Source organism: Rhinolophus ferrumequinum, chromosome 9 (assembly GCF_004115265.2).
Source record: "Rhinolophus ferrumequinum isolate MPI-CBG mRhiFer1 chromosome 9, mRhiFer1_v1.p, whole genome shotgun sequence".
Classification (NCBI taxonomy): domain Eukaryota; kingdom Metazoa; phylum Chordata; class Mammalia; order Chiroptera; family Rhinolophidae; genus Rhinolophus; species Rhinolophus ferrumequinum.
Window position 1 is genome coordinate 65,696,404 of NC_046292.1, and position 13,160 is coordinate 65,709,563.

Here is a 13,160-nt window from a genome sequence, read left to right on the forward strand (position 1 = left end):
CGTGCCCCCTGCAACTAGCAAGGGCAACTGGACCTGGAGCTGAGCTGCGCCCTCCACAACTAAGACTGAAAGGACAACAACTTGAAGCTGAACGGCACCCTCCACAACTAAGATTGAAAGGACAACAACTTGACTTGGAAAACAGGCCTGGAAGTACACACTGTTCCCCAATAAAGTTCTGTTCCCCTTTCCCAATAAAATCTTTAAAAAAATAAAAAAGAAAATACGGGTTATTTTTCTAGGAAGCAATTGCTGTAGTAAATAAAACAATAATGAAATCACAATGATGAAAACTCAGTAAAGAAATAAGGGAAACATTTGTCTAGTAGAATTTATGCTGAGAAATAATTGAATTTGGAAATGTAGCAAATATGAACAGGAGGAAAATAAACCTAATTAAAAGAAAGTGTGTTAGCAATTATTATTTAATGTTCTGACAAATGGACTCTAAAGTGACAGTTATATCACATTAAATGGTATCTGTAAATTTTATATCAAACATTACAAACATTCTTTCAAATGATAAGTAACTTGCTTACTAGGCTAATTTTAAAATTCTCTTTTATCTATCAGCTGTACCCTAATACTTAAAGACACTCTTTAAAATCTTTCAGTATGTTTTGCTCTAACCCTCATCTGTTCCAGGGGTGTCAGGGCTGTTTTTCCAAAAGGCAGAGGCTAGCACAACTACAAATGAGGGATACATTTAAATAATTATTAGAATAGTGATACTCTGCATTCAATAGTCTATATCTGTGATTCCCCATTCCCATGGGTAAACCACACAGAAGAAAATTAATAGAAACTGAGTTACTGTTTAATAGAAATTGTCCTGGGGAAAAAAAATGCTTAAGTTGTGAATTCCTCATATTGTTGATGTGGTTCAAGTAGCCATCAATATGTGTCCTATTTACTGATAGGTGCAAAATAGGTGGTGGGAGATCAATCAAAACCTCCTTCCATAAATTACCATGACTTCTAGAAATTATCAAACTTCACTGGAGTGTCATACGTAGTCTTCCCAGCAATGAGTTATAGTCAATAATTCATTCCCTGACTGAGCTGATAACAGGCAGATATTCTAATAATGTGCCAGGATTTACTACTGGACACAAGCAGTAAGTAGGAATTTCAATGCAGTGTTAAATGTTATCTCAGTGGAGAAAAGCAATAAAAACAGGACAGAGAGAGGCATCTGGGTACAATGCTTGGATGTTTTAACCCTCTAATTAGAACAAACATGGACAAGGTAGTGTTGTTTAAGTTTTCATTCTTTCATTGAAGCAAATTGTTTCCAGAGTATTGTTTTGTGATGACTTCTCCTGGCCTCATTGTCAGAGAGCACAACAGATGGCTCTGCAAAAATGCTGAAAAGAAAGTCTATTTTATTCTTGAGTTGTTTTCCCAAATTTTAAAATGGCCTCACTTGAACATGTTCTTTTTTTTTTTTTTAAAGGAAACTTCCCCCCAAAATTATCATCTTAGACTAAAAGACTTAAATATATTTTCAGTGATTTCTTATCATACAGAGAAATCGACAAATTTGCTTTCTCTGTCAGAATGTTTTGAAGCTAGAAAAGAAGTGGTGATTCATCAAAAACAATTTTATTATGAAATTTGATTTATGTTGAGAAATATAAATGATGACGTTATAATGTGTACCTCTGCGTGGAGGGAACACATTTTAGTCAATTGAGTTATCCATTTTATTATTTAAAAAAATCCATATCCGGTTTTTCTTTTTATTCTAAAAAATTTATGGCAGTATATAGAGTAGAAAAACATGTTTTTCATGTCTATGGACAGCTATGGATTGAACTCTCCTAATTCCACCAGAGTCATTAATTACAATAGATTAATAAATAGTATCATATTTTCATCAACTTTTTGGTGAGCAAATAGAGACCAGTATTATAGTTTAAATATTACATTAATTACAAATCTATATAGAGAAAAAGCTCAATTATATCAATACTGTAAAAAAGTGACACTAACTAAAGAAGCTATAGTTTGGGGCACTTAAAATTTCTGAATTATTAGCCTTTTTTTTTTCAACCAAGAACAGTTAGTGGGAACATAAGGGGAATGAATTCTGTTTAATGCTTAGTTTCTCCATCAATAAATGTTCATTTCTATTGTCTTGGAGAGGAACTGTAATTAACGTTAAATGGAATTTCTATTTTCTACTGGATTTATAATTTTAATACATATTTTAGTAATAATCACATCACATATATACACAAATGGCCCAGTCAACTACATACCCTTTGTAACTATTACAAAATTAAATTTATCCATAGTAAAATTTAATTCGACTTTAATAAGCATTGCCTGTCGACCCACTAGACCATTTAGAAGACACTAATGAACATATAAGATACTCGTGTATATAGTTTGACAATTTATTTTCAATAATATATGCAGCATATCACTTGCACTTGAATATTGTTGATAGTACGCAGTCCTAGAAGTAGGTAGTGTTATAAGCCAAAGAATTTTTCCTATGATATCATCACTATGAAATGTATTCATATATCAAGATTTACTGATAGCTCTGGAGCAGATCTGGGGGCTTTTTAAGGTCCTATTCCTACCCTAATAAACATATATGAAGAAAGGAGCCATTTCTTGCCCCTATAATAAAAGCGGTCCTGCTACGTCAGGCAAAATAATTGTCGCAGATGTATTTTCTTCTTTGCCATCATATTTATCACCTTTCCATCATCTCCAAGAGTTTCAACGTCCTAATCAAATAGAATAATTGAATGCAAAAATCTACATCTTAAATTATATTTCTAATCACAACAATATCAATGTTGTTTTGTTTCCTCAGTGATTTTCTAGTTATTTTCTTGCAATAAAATCCACTTCATTATGCTTTCGTATTATCCTATAGAAGAGAGGTAGGATAGCTCTTCTTAAATACCGATTAATATAACTTGGTGGGACATTTACCAAATGCAGACATTTGGATTGCTTAAAAAAAAAGAATGTTTTAATACAGCAACTATCTACCCCTTTATCACATGAAATATTTAGTGAGATATTGTAGGGAATTTTGAGAACTACAAACAAAAGGCAGTCAGTAATTTAAAGTAACATTGTCAGTATTTGAAGCCAGGATATAGTTCTTCGAAATGTAGTTTTCTAGATATGTTGTTTGCTATAAACCCCTGTTCTGAATGCTGCACCAGTCTCCCTAACTGCTTCACTGATTGTATAGTACCTTCCCAAGCCCCAGCTAACACACCACCACACAAAACTGGCAGGAACCTAACTGCCATTCCTCCTCCTTGTGTTTTCTCATTACATCTTTCAGTAAGGTAACTACCTTACCTCTCTTCTCTTCACCCTTTTACATTTTGGAATTGTTGTCCTAGACTCCAGCTTCTTCAATTCACCTGGTTGAACCTTTAGATTTCAAGGGATTCCTATGATAGCATCAATAAAGGTGGCAGATTAAGAAAAAAAATTCCTTCCTAAAAAGACTGCCTTCAAAACCAGTTTTGCATTGGCTTTAAAATAATAAAATACATTTTCTTGAGACAAAGCTGGGGACCTTTGTCTTGGAGGTTGCCATATCAGCATCAAATAATCTGGCTGTTCTCAAGATATTGAAGGCAACATGGGTCTGTGTGCGAACCTCTGGCTGCCCATGGGAGATTCTTAGAAAATTGTCGCTTGGTGAATGGAAAAATGATTGTAATTAAAGTACTTAAATGAGAAGAAGGAAGGTATGAACAAATAATTTGGAGGTTATTAGGGGGCATGAGGGCTTGATCTAGGGTCAATATGGTTTCTACCTTTTAATTAAGATTCAAGAAAGAAACAATTGGAGTTTCTCTTTCTTTTCCAAAGCACTGTACTCTTATTTCTCATTATAGGTAGGTAGGCTGAATAGCGAATGTATGATGTCAGCAGAATTTTCTTGAACTGCTGGGCGCAATATAACATTATTTTGAGTTCAGGTAATTTTACTCTATACCAGGATTATTCCTTTGAGCCCTGTTTTATATTTATTTGAAGAATACCTGGATATAGAACTCCCTTTTCCATAATACACTTGTGTGTGTTTACAGTTTTTGTGAGGTTAGCATCAGTGGAAATAAAAGATTGACATTGCTTTTCACTGAAGCGGGCACTCACTTTCAGACCACAAATCTTGCTACCTACCCAGATGAGCACGGACTGCAAAATGCAAAGAATGCAGAAATAAAAACTACCCAGAGGTGGCGCTGTGGTTAAAGTACACCTGAATTTTGATTACAGTCAATGTATTTACTCCCTACCCCTCAGAAGAGAGACTGTTAGCCATTATCTCTTTTGTATTTCTATAACCACAACATCAGCAAATAAAGCTCTCTGGTAATATACCCCCACCCACTCTAATCTACCAGGACATATGTCAAGGGTCACACAGACTAACACTAAAACCACTTCCTAGGCCGGTTCCAGCCTGGAGACCTATATTCAAAGTTTTATCCAGCATTCTCTCATTTCTTTCCACAGTAACTACATGGATTTTCTGGGGAATTACTCAGTGACATCTGCACATGTGCTTGCTTAAATTCCTAACATTTCCTTTTAAAATAAAGATTTAATTTTAGCATACATACTTCAGGAAATATCCAAAGTACCACACTTCATTATAGAACTATGTATTATGTATTGTACTTAAGAAAATCATTTTAAAAAGAGGGAAAACTAAGACCATTTGGCTTAATTCCCTCATTTGTAAATGAGCAAATTAAGGCCCAGAGAAGGAAATTTACCTGTACATGACAAATCATAACTTCACTGCAGCCCACTAAGAGCTTGTGTCATCTCTTTTTGATTATTATAAATTATTAACAAATTGAAACTGAACTAGGGAATTAAAATGTGTGCATTATTTGTTTGTGGGGTTCCTTTCCTCATTTGGTTTAATTGAGTTTTCTTTACTAACCTTCAAGGAATATTGTATCTTTTTAAGTTGCCCTTCTTTAATCACACCCATCTGCAGCTGTTTTCTGTACAGGGCATTTTAATTACTATTATAGTTTTAATGATTCTTTAAAAAATATTTTTCCTACGTGCAAAAAGTGACTTGATTATAAAAATGAAATTTTAAATACCAATCAATAAAATTAAGTCATTTCATTCTGAGTTGCTAGAAATATAAAGACATGAGTATTCAATTTGGTATTTAAAATGTGCTCTGCTCGATGTTATAGGCAATGATTATTGTTTCTTTTGCAGCTTTAATTTTGATGGTTTGAAAGACAGAAATCCCCACACAGACACTAAAACCATAGATGTTTAACATCTGCATTGTCTAGCCAGATTCTCCTGCAGGTTTCTTTCCTCGATCCAGCAATACTGAGTGTAATACAATATGAAAACTTGTCCCACAAGGCTGGTTTTACTTAATGATACTTAGCAGAAGGGCTTTGCACTTTCATGATAATTTCCACCAGAAAAATCTCTCTGGAACTTAGTAATAATAATCAGACCTAATATTAGCCTCAGATCAGAGATTTATTAAACCTATTTGGCAGAGAAGATAAAGTTGAATGACTAGATATTCAAGCATCTACGCTGAGCTTTGGCCCTGGAAAGACTCTCAGGCTAGCACCCTAAAAGCATTCCTCAAAACTTGATTTATACTAGAAGTGACCCTTCTTACTCTCCAGAGGCTGAGATTGAGAATTTTGCAATTACTTTCATTGCTTTTGAGGGCTATGAGAAATTCGGTCTCATTCTCCACAGCCGGGTGAATGGAGGAGCGAAGGCTTCCTCCCAGAAGTTTTCCTCAACTTCGAAAATCAGTACTGTGATCTTTTTATCACCAACAATTGACAAATATCTATGAAGTGCTTAGTAGGCATTTGGTTTATACTCTGGTTAATGAGAAAGGGGTAAGGAAGCAAACACTATTTAGGATCTATTGATTCCCTTACTACGTAGTTTTACTTTGTTAACTAAACTTCCACTAAGGTTCATAAATCTCCATCACCGTGATTTTTTATTTTTTATTTTTTTATCACCTCTTCTGCATGTGTGTGTGTGAAGTCCACCGCTTTAAGATTTCGGAAAGACTTTTTTTCCTAAACAGGAAGAGACCCATTTCTGAGAAAGATGTGAAGTTAGTTTCGTATGGATCTCGCCTCTGCGCAAGGGGAGGGCATTCCCCAAGGGGCGCACGGGTACTGGTCCCGAGGGTCCCCAGAGCACGGAGAAGGCAGGTGCGGCCCCCTCGCCTCAGCTTGCGACCTCGGGCCGCGCAGGGCAGCCCCGGAGAGGTCTGCGGCGCCCCGGTCACTAGTCCACACCTGATTCGGGGCCTTCCCTTCTCCTTCCACGGCCCGCGCCGCCGCCTGGCTCTCTCCCCCCCGCCCCCAGAGTCTCGTTTCAGGCATCCCTTGTCCTTCCCGGATTGGCAGGTTTTATTATTCCGCCTGAACAATCCGGCCGCCCAGTGGCTGAGGGTCGCTGACGTCGGCGGCAGAGCCGGGGAGTAGTTGGGGTTTTGCTCTGTCAGTAACACATGTGTAAGAGCCGCGGAGGGAGCGAGCGAGCCGGCTAGAGGCCAGCGCCGCCGCCGCCGCCGCCCGCCTCGCCTGACCGGGCATCAGCATCAGCCCCCTCATGTCGCCAGGCTCCCGCTCTCCTTCCCCCTCCTCCTCAGCTCCCCTCCTCCCCCGCTCCCTCCCTCCCTGCCTCCGCACCCACTCCCCCTCTCCCTTGGCTGTTTTTTCTGCGCCGCTCCCTGGCCGGAGGTGCAGGAAGCTCGGCCGTGCGGCCGCCGCAGCCGCCAGCCCGCAGCGAGCGAGCGCGCGGGAGGGAGGAAGGCGGTGGGGGGAGGAGGAGGAGCGGGAGGAGCGCGGGCGGGGGCGGGGGCCGCCGGGCGGGGGAATCTACAAAGTGAAGCCACATTGCCAAACTTGCAGCAGCGATTGCAGCAGTTGCTGCCGCTGCGCCGCGCCTGAAGCTGCGCCGCGCGGGCCGAGGGCTCCTGCCGCTGCTCGCGCGGAGCCGGAGCCGGAGGCGGAGGACGAGGACGAGGACTGAGACTGACACTTCTGCTCCTGGCCGCCAGCCACTTACGCGGGGTCCCCCAACCCAGCCTCAGCAACGCGTTAAAAAAAAAAAAAAAGAAAGAAAAAAGCCCGTAGCCCCCTCCTCCCCTCTCCTGCTTCTGCGAGAACTCCCCCTCCCTCCAGCCAAGGCGCCCCTTCCTTGGAAGCCGAGAGGCTTCACTCGCTTTTCGCCGCCGCCGCCTCTCGCAATATTGCAATATAGGGGAAAAGCAGGTAAGGGGACGGCTGGGGAACCGCGGGCAGGGAGGGGGGAGGGAAGAAGGGGCCTGTGGGGGCCCGGGCTGTTTTCTTTGGCTTCCTTCCCTTGACCGTCCCAAATTGCAAGTAAACAATACGTTAGCTTGGATAATGCGCGAGTCTCAAACTACCGAGGCCGGCCTGCAAGCTAGCACGGAGCGGCAGCCCCGGGCCGCCAGCTTTGTAGCGGTTCCAGCTTACAAAAGGGTTCTCCGAGACCGGGCTGGTGAAGACCTAGGGGGTGGGGTGGGGAGATTTTCAGTTACTGAGGGAAAGGCAGGGGGTGTTGAAAGGAGGATTTAAGTATGAGAAGTAGTGTGGGGAAAATAGTCATGAACCCCCCCCCCCTTCTAGTAAACAGTGTTTTTGAAACAGTGGCAGAAATGATCTAAGTGAGGATTCGGTATTGCTGGGTCTTTTAAAAAATTCCTCTTGGCTTATAAGTCTTTTGTTCCAATCCAGGAGAAATCCGGTGAATCACCTAATTAAAATCAAGACATGAATTAAGCATCCATTTTTGTACTACAAATTGCCAGCGCTACATTTGTCCCTCCCTTGGTCTCCATTAAAAAACACCAGAGACGTTGTTAAAGGGGGGCAGATTTTGCCTCTAGCTGCCAGTTCTGCTTTCTATTTCACTGACTATCCCAGGACCTAAATTGCTTGGCTATGTAATTACTGGAGTATAAGCCTATTTAACTTAAAAGCTTTCTTTTTTTTTTCCAACTCTAAATGAAACTTGATGAGGGCCGGTCCTTAGTTATCAGGGGAGTCAGTTTCTGGTCAGTCCTCTTGATTCATCTCTTTTAGATTTAATCAGCATTAAGGTATTGCTTGTCCTTAAGAGCTTTAGCTAATGGGGTTACTGGATGCTTTTCTCAGTGTAATGTTTCCTTTTCAAAAAAATATACATATATATTTACCTCTCACCAAAGATGGGGGCGGGAAGAGCTTGGAATCTCCTCCCTCCCTCTCCCCTTTTAAAAGGAATTCGGAGCGATTAAAACGTTGAGGGAAACAGTTTAAAGACCTAGGGCAGGAAATGCAGATTCATTTGGGTTAGGGCTGAAATTGTAACAAAAAGCAATTCCTCGAGTAAATGCATCAGATAAATCAATTTACATAAAGGTATGATGCATTCGGATAAATGCAATGCTAATGGGTTTTAGAGTGGTCTTGTTTCCAAAGTCTCAGGGTTTTGTTACAGCTTAATTGGTGCAGTTCTTATTCTGGTTTATTGTGCGGTCTCTGGACACACGTTCCGGGACTCTTTCGGAGGAAATGTGTTTAAAATCGGCCTATTTAAGGAACCCGAGTGCTTGTTTCGTTCCCTTCCCCTCGTTTTTTTTTTTTTTTTTTTTTTTTTGCAGCCAAGTTGGGCCGGGGACAGGCAAAGTTCGCCCTCTCCCTTCTGAGGTATCAGCTGAATGTCTTGAGCAGATAGCCGGGAGCCTCGGGGGAGCCCACACTCTCGGCTTACAGAGGACAAAGACAAAACAGGCTGCTTAATTGGCAGTAAATAACTTGATCTTTTTATAGAATAAGTGACTGGAGGAACACTAGGACTTTATTGGACTCAGGATTGGAGGCAACAAATTAATCGGTTTAGGCTAAGCTTTATAAATTGATTCCCATATTATACCCCAGTTGCTTCTCTCATGACATTCATTAGAAAGAGTGGGGAATTTTTAAAAGCATTTTCGGTGACAGCAGGACTGGCTCGAATTTAACTTGTGCATCCTTTAATAGTGCCTTCTCGCATATTATCTGTACTCCCCACCCCTTTTGGAGGAACAAAGCTTTAGCATTTAAATTGCTGATCAAGGGCAGATTAGTGAGACCAAAGTGGAGAGTTGTTTGTATAGGAAGTTAACAGGCATCCTAAAGTTCAATGATCTATTATTCTTGCCTGTGTCCTGAAAACCCAGAGAAAACACTCATTGATCTTCAAAACGAAATGAGATTTGGAACAATAATGGGAGATGGCGGTCACCACAAAGGCATATGAAATGTGCTGTTTAAAATACGAAAAACCAGTTTCGCAACTTTACACACCGAACCCCCCTCCTTGGGTCCCCGCGCCTCTCCTCCCACCACCACCACGTTCTTCATCTCCCCTCAGCCGGTTCCTCCCTCCTTCCTTTTCAGAAAACCGAACTATTTCCAACTTGTGAACTGCAGCTGCACTTCCCAGGGCAGAGCTCGAGAGGGAACGTGGCTCCGGCAGGGGCCGCCTCCCCGCTCCGCTCAGCTCGCTCTCGGGGCTCGGCGGGACTGGGGAGGGGCCGGGCGCGGCGGTGGGTGGGTTTGACCCTCATTTGCTGGAGGCGGGCGGCGGAGGAGGGGGCGGTGGGCGGAGGCGGGGGGCCGGGAGGAGGTGCCGCGAGGGTGGAGCGCGCCGCGGAGCCTTGCTCTCGGAGTTTTGACAGTACCCAAGCTGAAATTGTCAGCGGCGGCGAGCGCTGGAAAGTTGAGAGGAGCTCGTGGCCCCAGAACAAAGCTTGAGAAAAGTAAACAGGCGGCTGCTGCCGGCGAGCCTCCCTCCTTCCCTCTCCGGCTCACCCTCCTTCCTGCCCTTGCCCTGCTGCTTCCTTCCAACAGCTCGGGTTGGGGGGGGGTGAGATTTGGGGGGAACGGGTATGCTTGCTCATACGGCGCTTACTAACTTTTGCATCGCCCCTGTTTTGTCTTTCTCTCCCTTTCCCCCCTTCCCGCTCTCTGCAGACCATGGTGAATCCGGGCAGCAGCTCACAGCCGCCCCCGGTGACCGCCGGCTCCCTCTCCTGGAAGCGGTGCGCAGGCTGCGGGGGCAAGATTGCGGACCGCTTTCTGCTCTATGCCATGGACAGCTACTGGCACAGCCGGTGCCTTAAGTGCTCCTGCTGCCAGGCGCAGCTGGGCGACATCGGCACGTCCTGTTACACCAAGAGCGGCATGATCCTTTGCAGAAATGACTACATTAGGTAAGACTTGGCTGCCCTTCCCCGAGATGGGTGAGCAGAGCAATGGCAAGACCAAAGGTTACCAGGGGTTTTAGGGAAAGAAGTAGGGCTCCTATGAGAATACATTGTAGTTTTCACCTCAAAAACCTTCTGGTTGGCCCAATTGAAAGGGTTCAGGAAGCATGTGTCAGTCTTACAATTTTTATGATAAACTAATGGCGAATGCCACATACTAAGTAAAAACTGCCCATCTGGTGGAACTGGACCCACAAAGTGTTCAAAGGTTGGGCACTGGGGACCAAAATTTTAAGTGGTCAGCCCTAGCTGGACCCTCTGCTAAAACTAAACATTTCAAGTGGGAGTTAAGCTGCTCTCTTAAAGCAAGGTAGGGACCTACATTAGAAACTGGGAAACAAAAGATTGACTTAAAAGGGTAGTGAGAAATGATTTGCCTATGATGATGGCTAATTACCTTTAAACTTTTTTGAGTGGAAAACTGACTCATTCTTTGTGCTTCTTATGAAAAAATGCTGATTACCCATCAGTTTAAAGACTTGTAATTCTTATAACAAAAAAAAAGGTAATATTTGTCTTTACGTACTGTTACTTGGAGGTTTGTAATGCTCGATGTTAGTGTGGTTTGTGTGGGCTTGTGATGTAAAATTTGCAGTTTTTTCAACTGAGGAATGTTCAGATTTTGGGTTTTTTGTTGTCATTCATATCACTACCCTGGGTCCCCAAAAGAGATTTAGAAAAGAGACTATAGAATTATACTAAGCTTGCACTTGAAAGCAATGTATAGGAACATTCATATGCCCCTGTAAGCAGTCTTTTCCAACAAGTTTCAGAGCAATTAATGGAAAGAATTCAGGAGGTCAGGTGCCTATAGGATCTTTTCAGGTGAACTCAAGCTACTTAAACTCATTAATTTGAAAAGAGGCATTTGAAGGATTACACATTTAATTTGAGTAAATGGTTTGATAGACTGATGCACATGAATACTTCTAGGAGGTGTTCTGTTTCAACATCCAGAAAAAAAAAAAAAAAAAAACCACACGCACACCGTTGATAGTAGAGAGCACTCAAGAACCACTCACTTTTAAAAAGAATTCATTCTATTTAAATTTCTGCCCTAAACAATTTATAGTGATTAGTAGAAAATTTTCTTCTTCAATGGCGGTGAATCAGTGGATGAGATATTTGTTCCAATTTTAGCTCTATTGTGATTCCCTCACTTTGCGTCTAAAACTGCAAAAGATCCCAATGCAGTTCAGAGCTGAGTATGTGTATGCTTACCCCAGTGATACATCAGTGTAAAATGATGGAGTAAAATAACATTTGGTTATTCCAATAATGCAACTTACGTCCACTCTGCTGGCATCCTCAATCAGCCAAGTAAAAGAAATATAGGAAGGGAGAGGGCTTTTATTTTTAAATTAAGATGGCAGTATTAATTTCACTAAGTGTTTTTTTTAGAAGTAAATGTTGGAAAATCAGCAGGAGTATGAGTGTAATGCTTTCTGGTCCTCCTTCCAAGCAATGCCTGAGCTTTGACAGTGTTGTAATTAAATAGAGAGCAAAACTGTGGTAAGAAAGGAGGGTGGTTTGAAGTGGAAAAATTGACAGTGCTGTTCAGACCCAGTGAATGGTACAGATTTCATCTTCTCCAAGTGCCTTCTAAAAACCTTCCTTCTGATTACCACTAATTAAAAAGAAGATGGGTCCACTTGCATTCCCTCAGGACAAGTTTAGGCAAGTGGCTTCCTGGGAATCGCCTCTTTTCCTTTATGTATTCTTGGGGCCAAATATAAATGCCCATTTGGTGTTTTCTCCTGGCTTAATGGAAGGGTGGAGGATGTGTGCCCCCCCAGAGCCTTAATTAATTGGGTCCATATTCTCACTTCCTTTCTTTTTTCCTCTGGATTTGAAAACTGGAGCCAGGCTTGCTCTTGAATTAGGTGCTATCCAGAGAACCTTAGATCTGTCCCAGAGGGATGAGTTCCAGCTCTGTACCAAATTGCTCTCACACTGCTCAGGACGCATCAGCAGCTGATCACCGCCCCTCCCCGCCCCGTACCCCCCAATTTAAGAGATCTCTGAACTCTTACTTCATTGTTCCCTCTCTCTGCCTATCAAGATGCCAAAAGGGTGGAAAGGTGGGGAGGCACGCGCATACCCCTCCCCAGTCTCCCTCCACGACACTTGTTGGAGGAGCTTTCAATTCTGCAAGGAGGCCACGGAAGAGTGGAGTAATCCGCTCTCCGGCTGCCAGGTGAAGGGGACCGACCCTTCGGCTCTAAGGCCTGGCTGGTACCACAGAGCGATTTATTAAGGGCTTTTAAACTGTCTCACTTTGAGGTTGTGGTTTTTTGAAAACAACCAAGATCTGGCTAAAACGCTGCGGGAGAGCTGGGAGAGGCGGGGGTGGAGGGACATAGTGGGTGTGCTGCTTTTCCCCAGTCCCCTCCCCCCTGGGCGACCTAATGTGGATTGGGTAGAGCTGGGCTTCAGCCTCCTCTCCCTCCAAGATTTCAGATAAAGCGGTTGCCTTGCTGCAGCGAATCCGCACAATTAAAAGCTTTAATTAGTGGCTCCTCCATTTTCTTAGTTCTGATGGGCTTTATCTAATGAGATCTGGTCTCTGGCTTAGATCTGCTCCGAATGACGTGTCCGCAATGAATGAGAGCTGCGTCGCAAACAAAACATTTAATTAACAAAATTGGCCTCTAAGAGGGAGGGAAAGGCGGGGGGGGGGTAAAGAGAGGGGGAGGGTGGATCTTAAAGGGGCCCACCTCTGCCTGTTTCCATCTTTCAAAAGTCCGCAGACTTCAGTGCTGTCCCCTTCCTCCCCAGCTCTGGAACCCCCCAGCCAGCTCAATCCAAGCGCCACCAAATAGCTCCA

The 13,160-nt window shown here is 42.8% G+C and overlaps 1 protein-coding gene across 2 annotated transcripts in view; it reads left to right on the plus strand.

Moving 5' to 3' along the window:
• The first annotated feature begins 6,510 nt into the window (after positions 1 to 6,510).
• The window catches only part of LMO4 (LIM domain only 4), a 17,002-nt gene continuing 10,352 nt past the window's right edge, over positions 6,511 to 13,160 (plus strand). The window contains exons 1-2 of one of the 2 annotated variants that reach the window (XM_033114118.1): positions 6,511 to 7,292; positions 10,041 to 10,279. In XM_033114118.1, the coding sequence (XP_032970009.1) occupies positions 10,044 to 10,279 (236 nt within the window). In that variant the 5' untranslated portion in view covers positions 6,511 to 7,292; positions 10,041 to 10,043. Of the gene's footprint in view, positions 7,293 to 9,685; positions 9,827 to 10,040; positions 10,280 to 13,160 lie in introns of those variants that run through there. The other variant, XM_033114120.1, reaches the window with a different exon arrangement.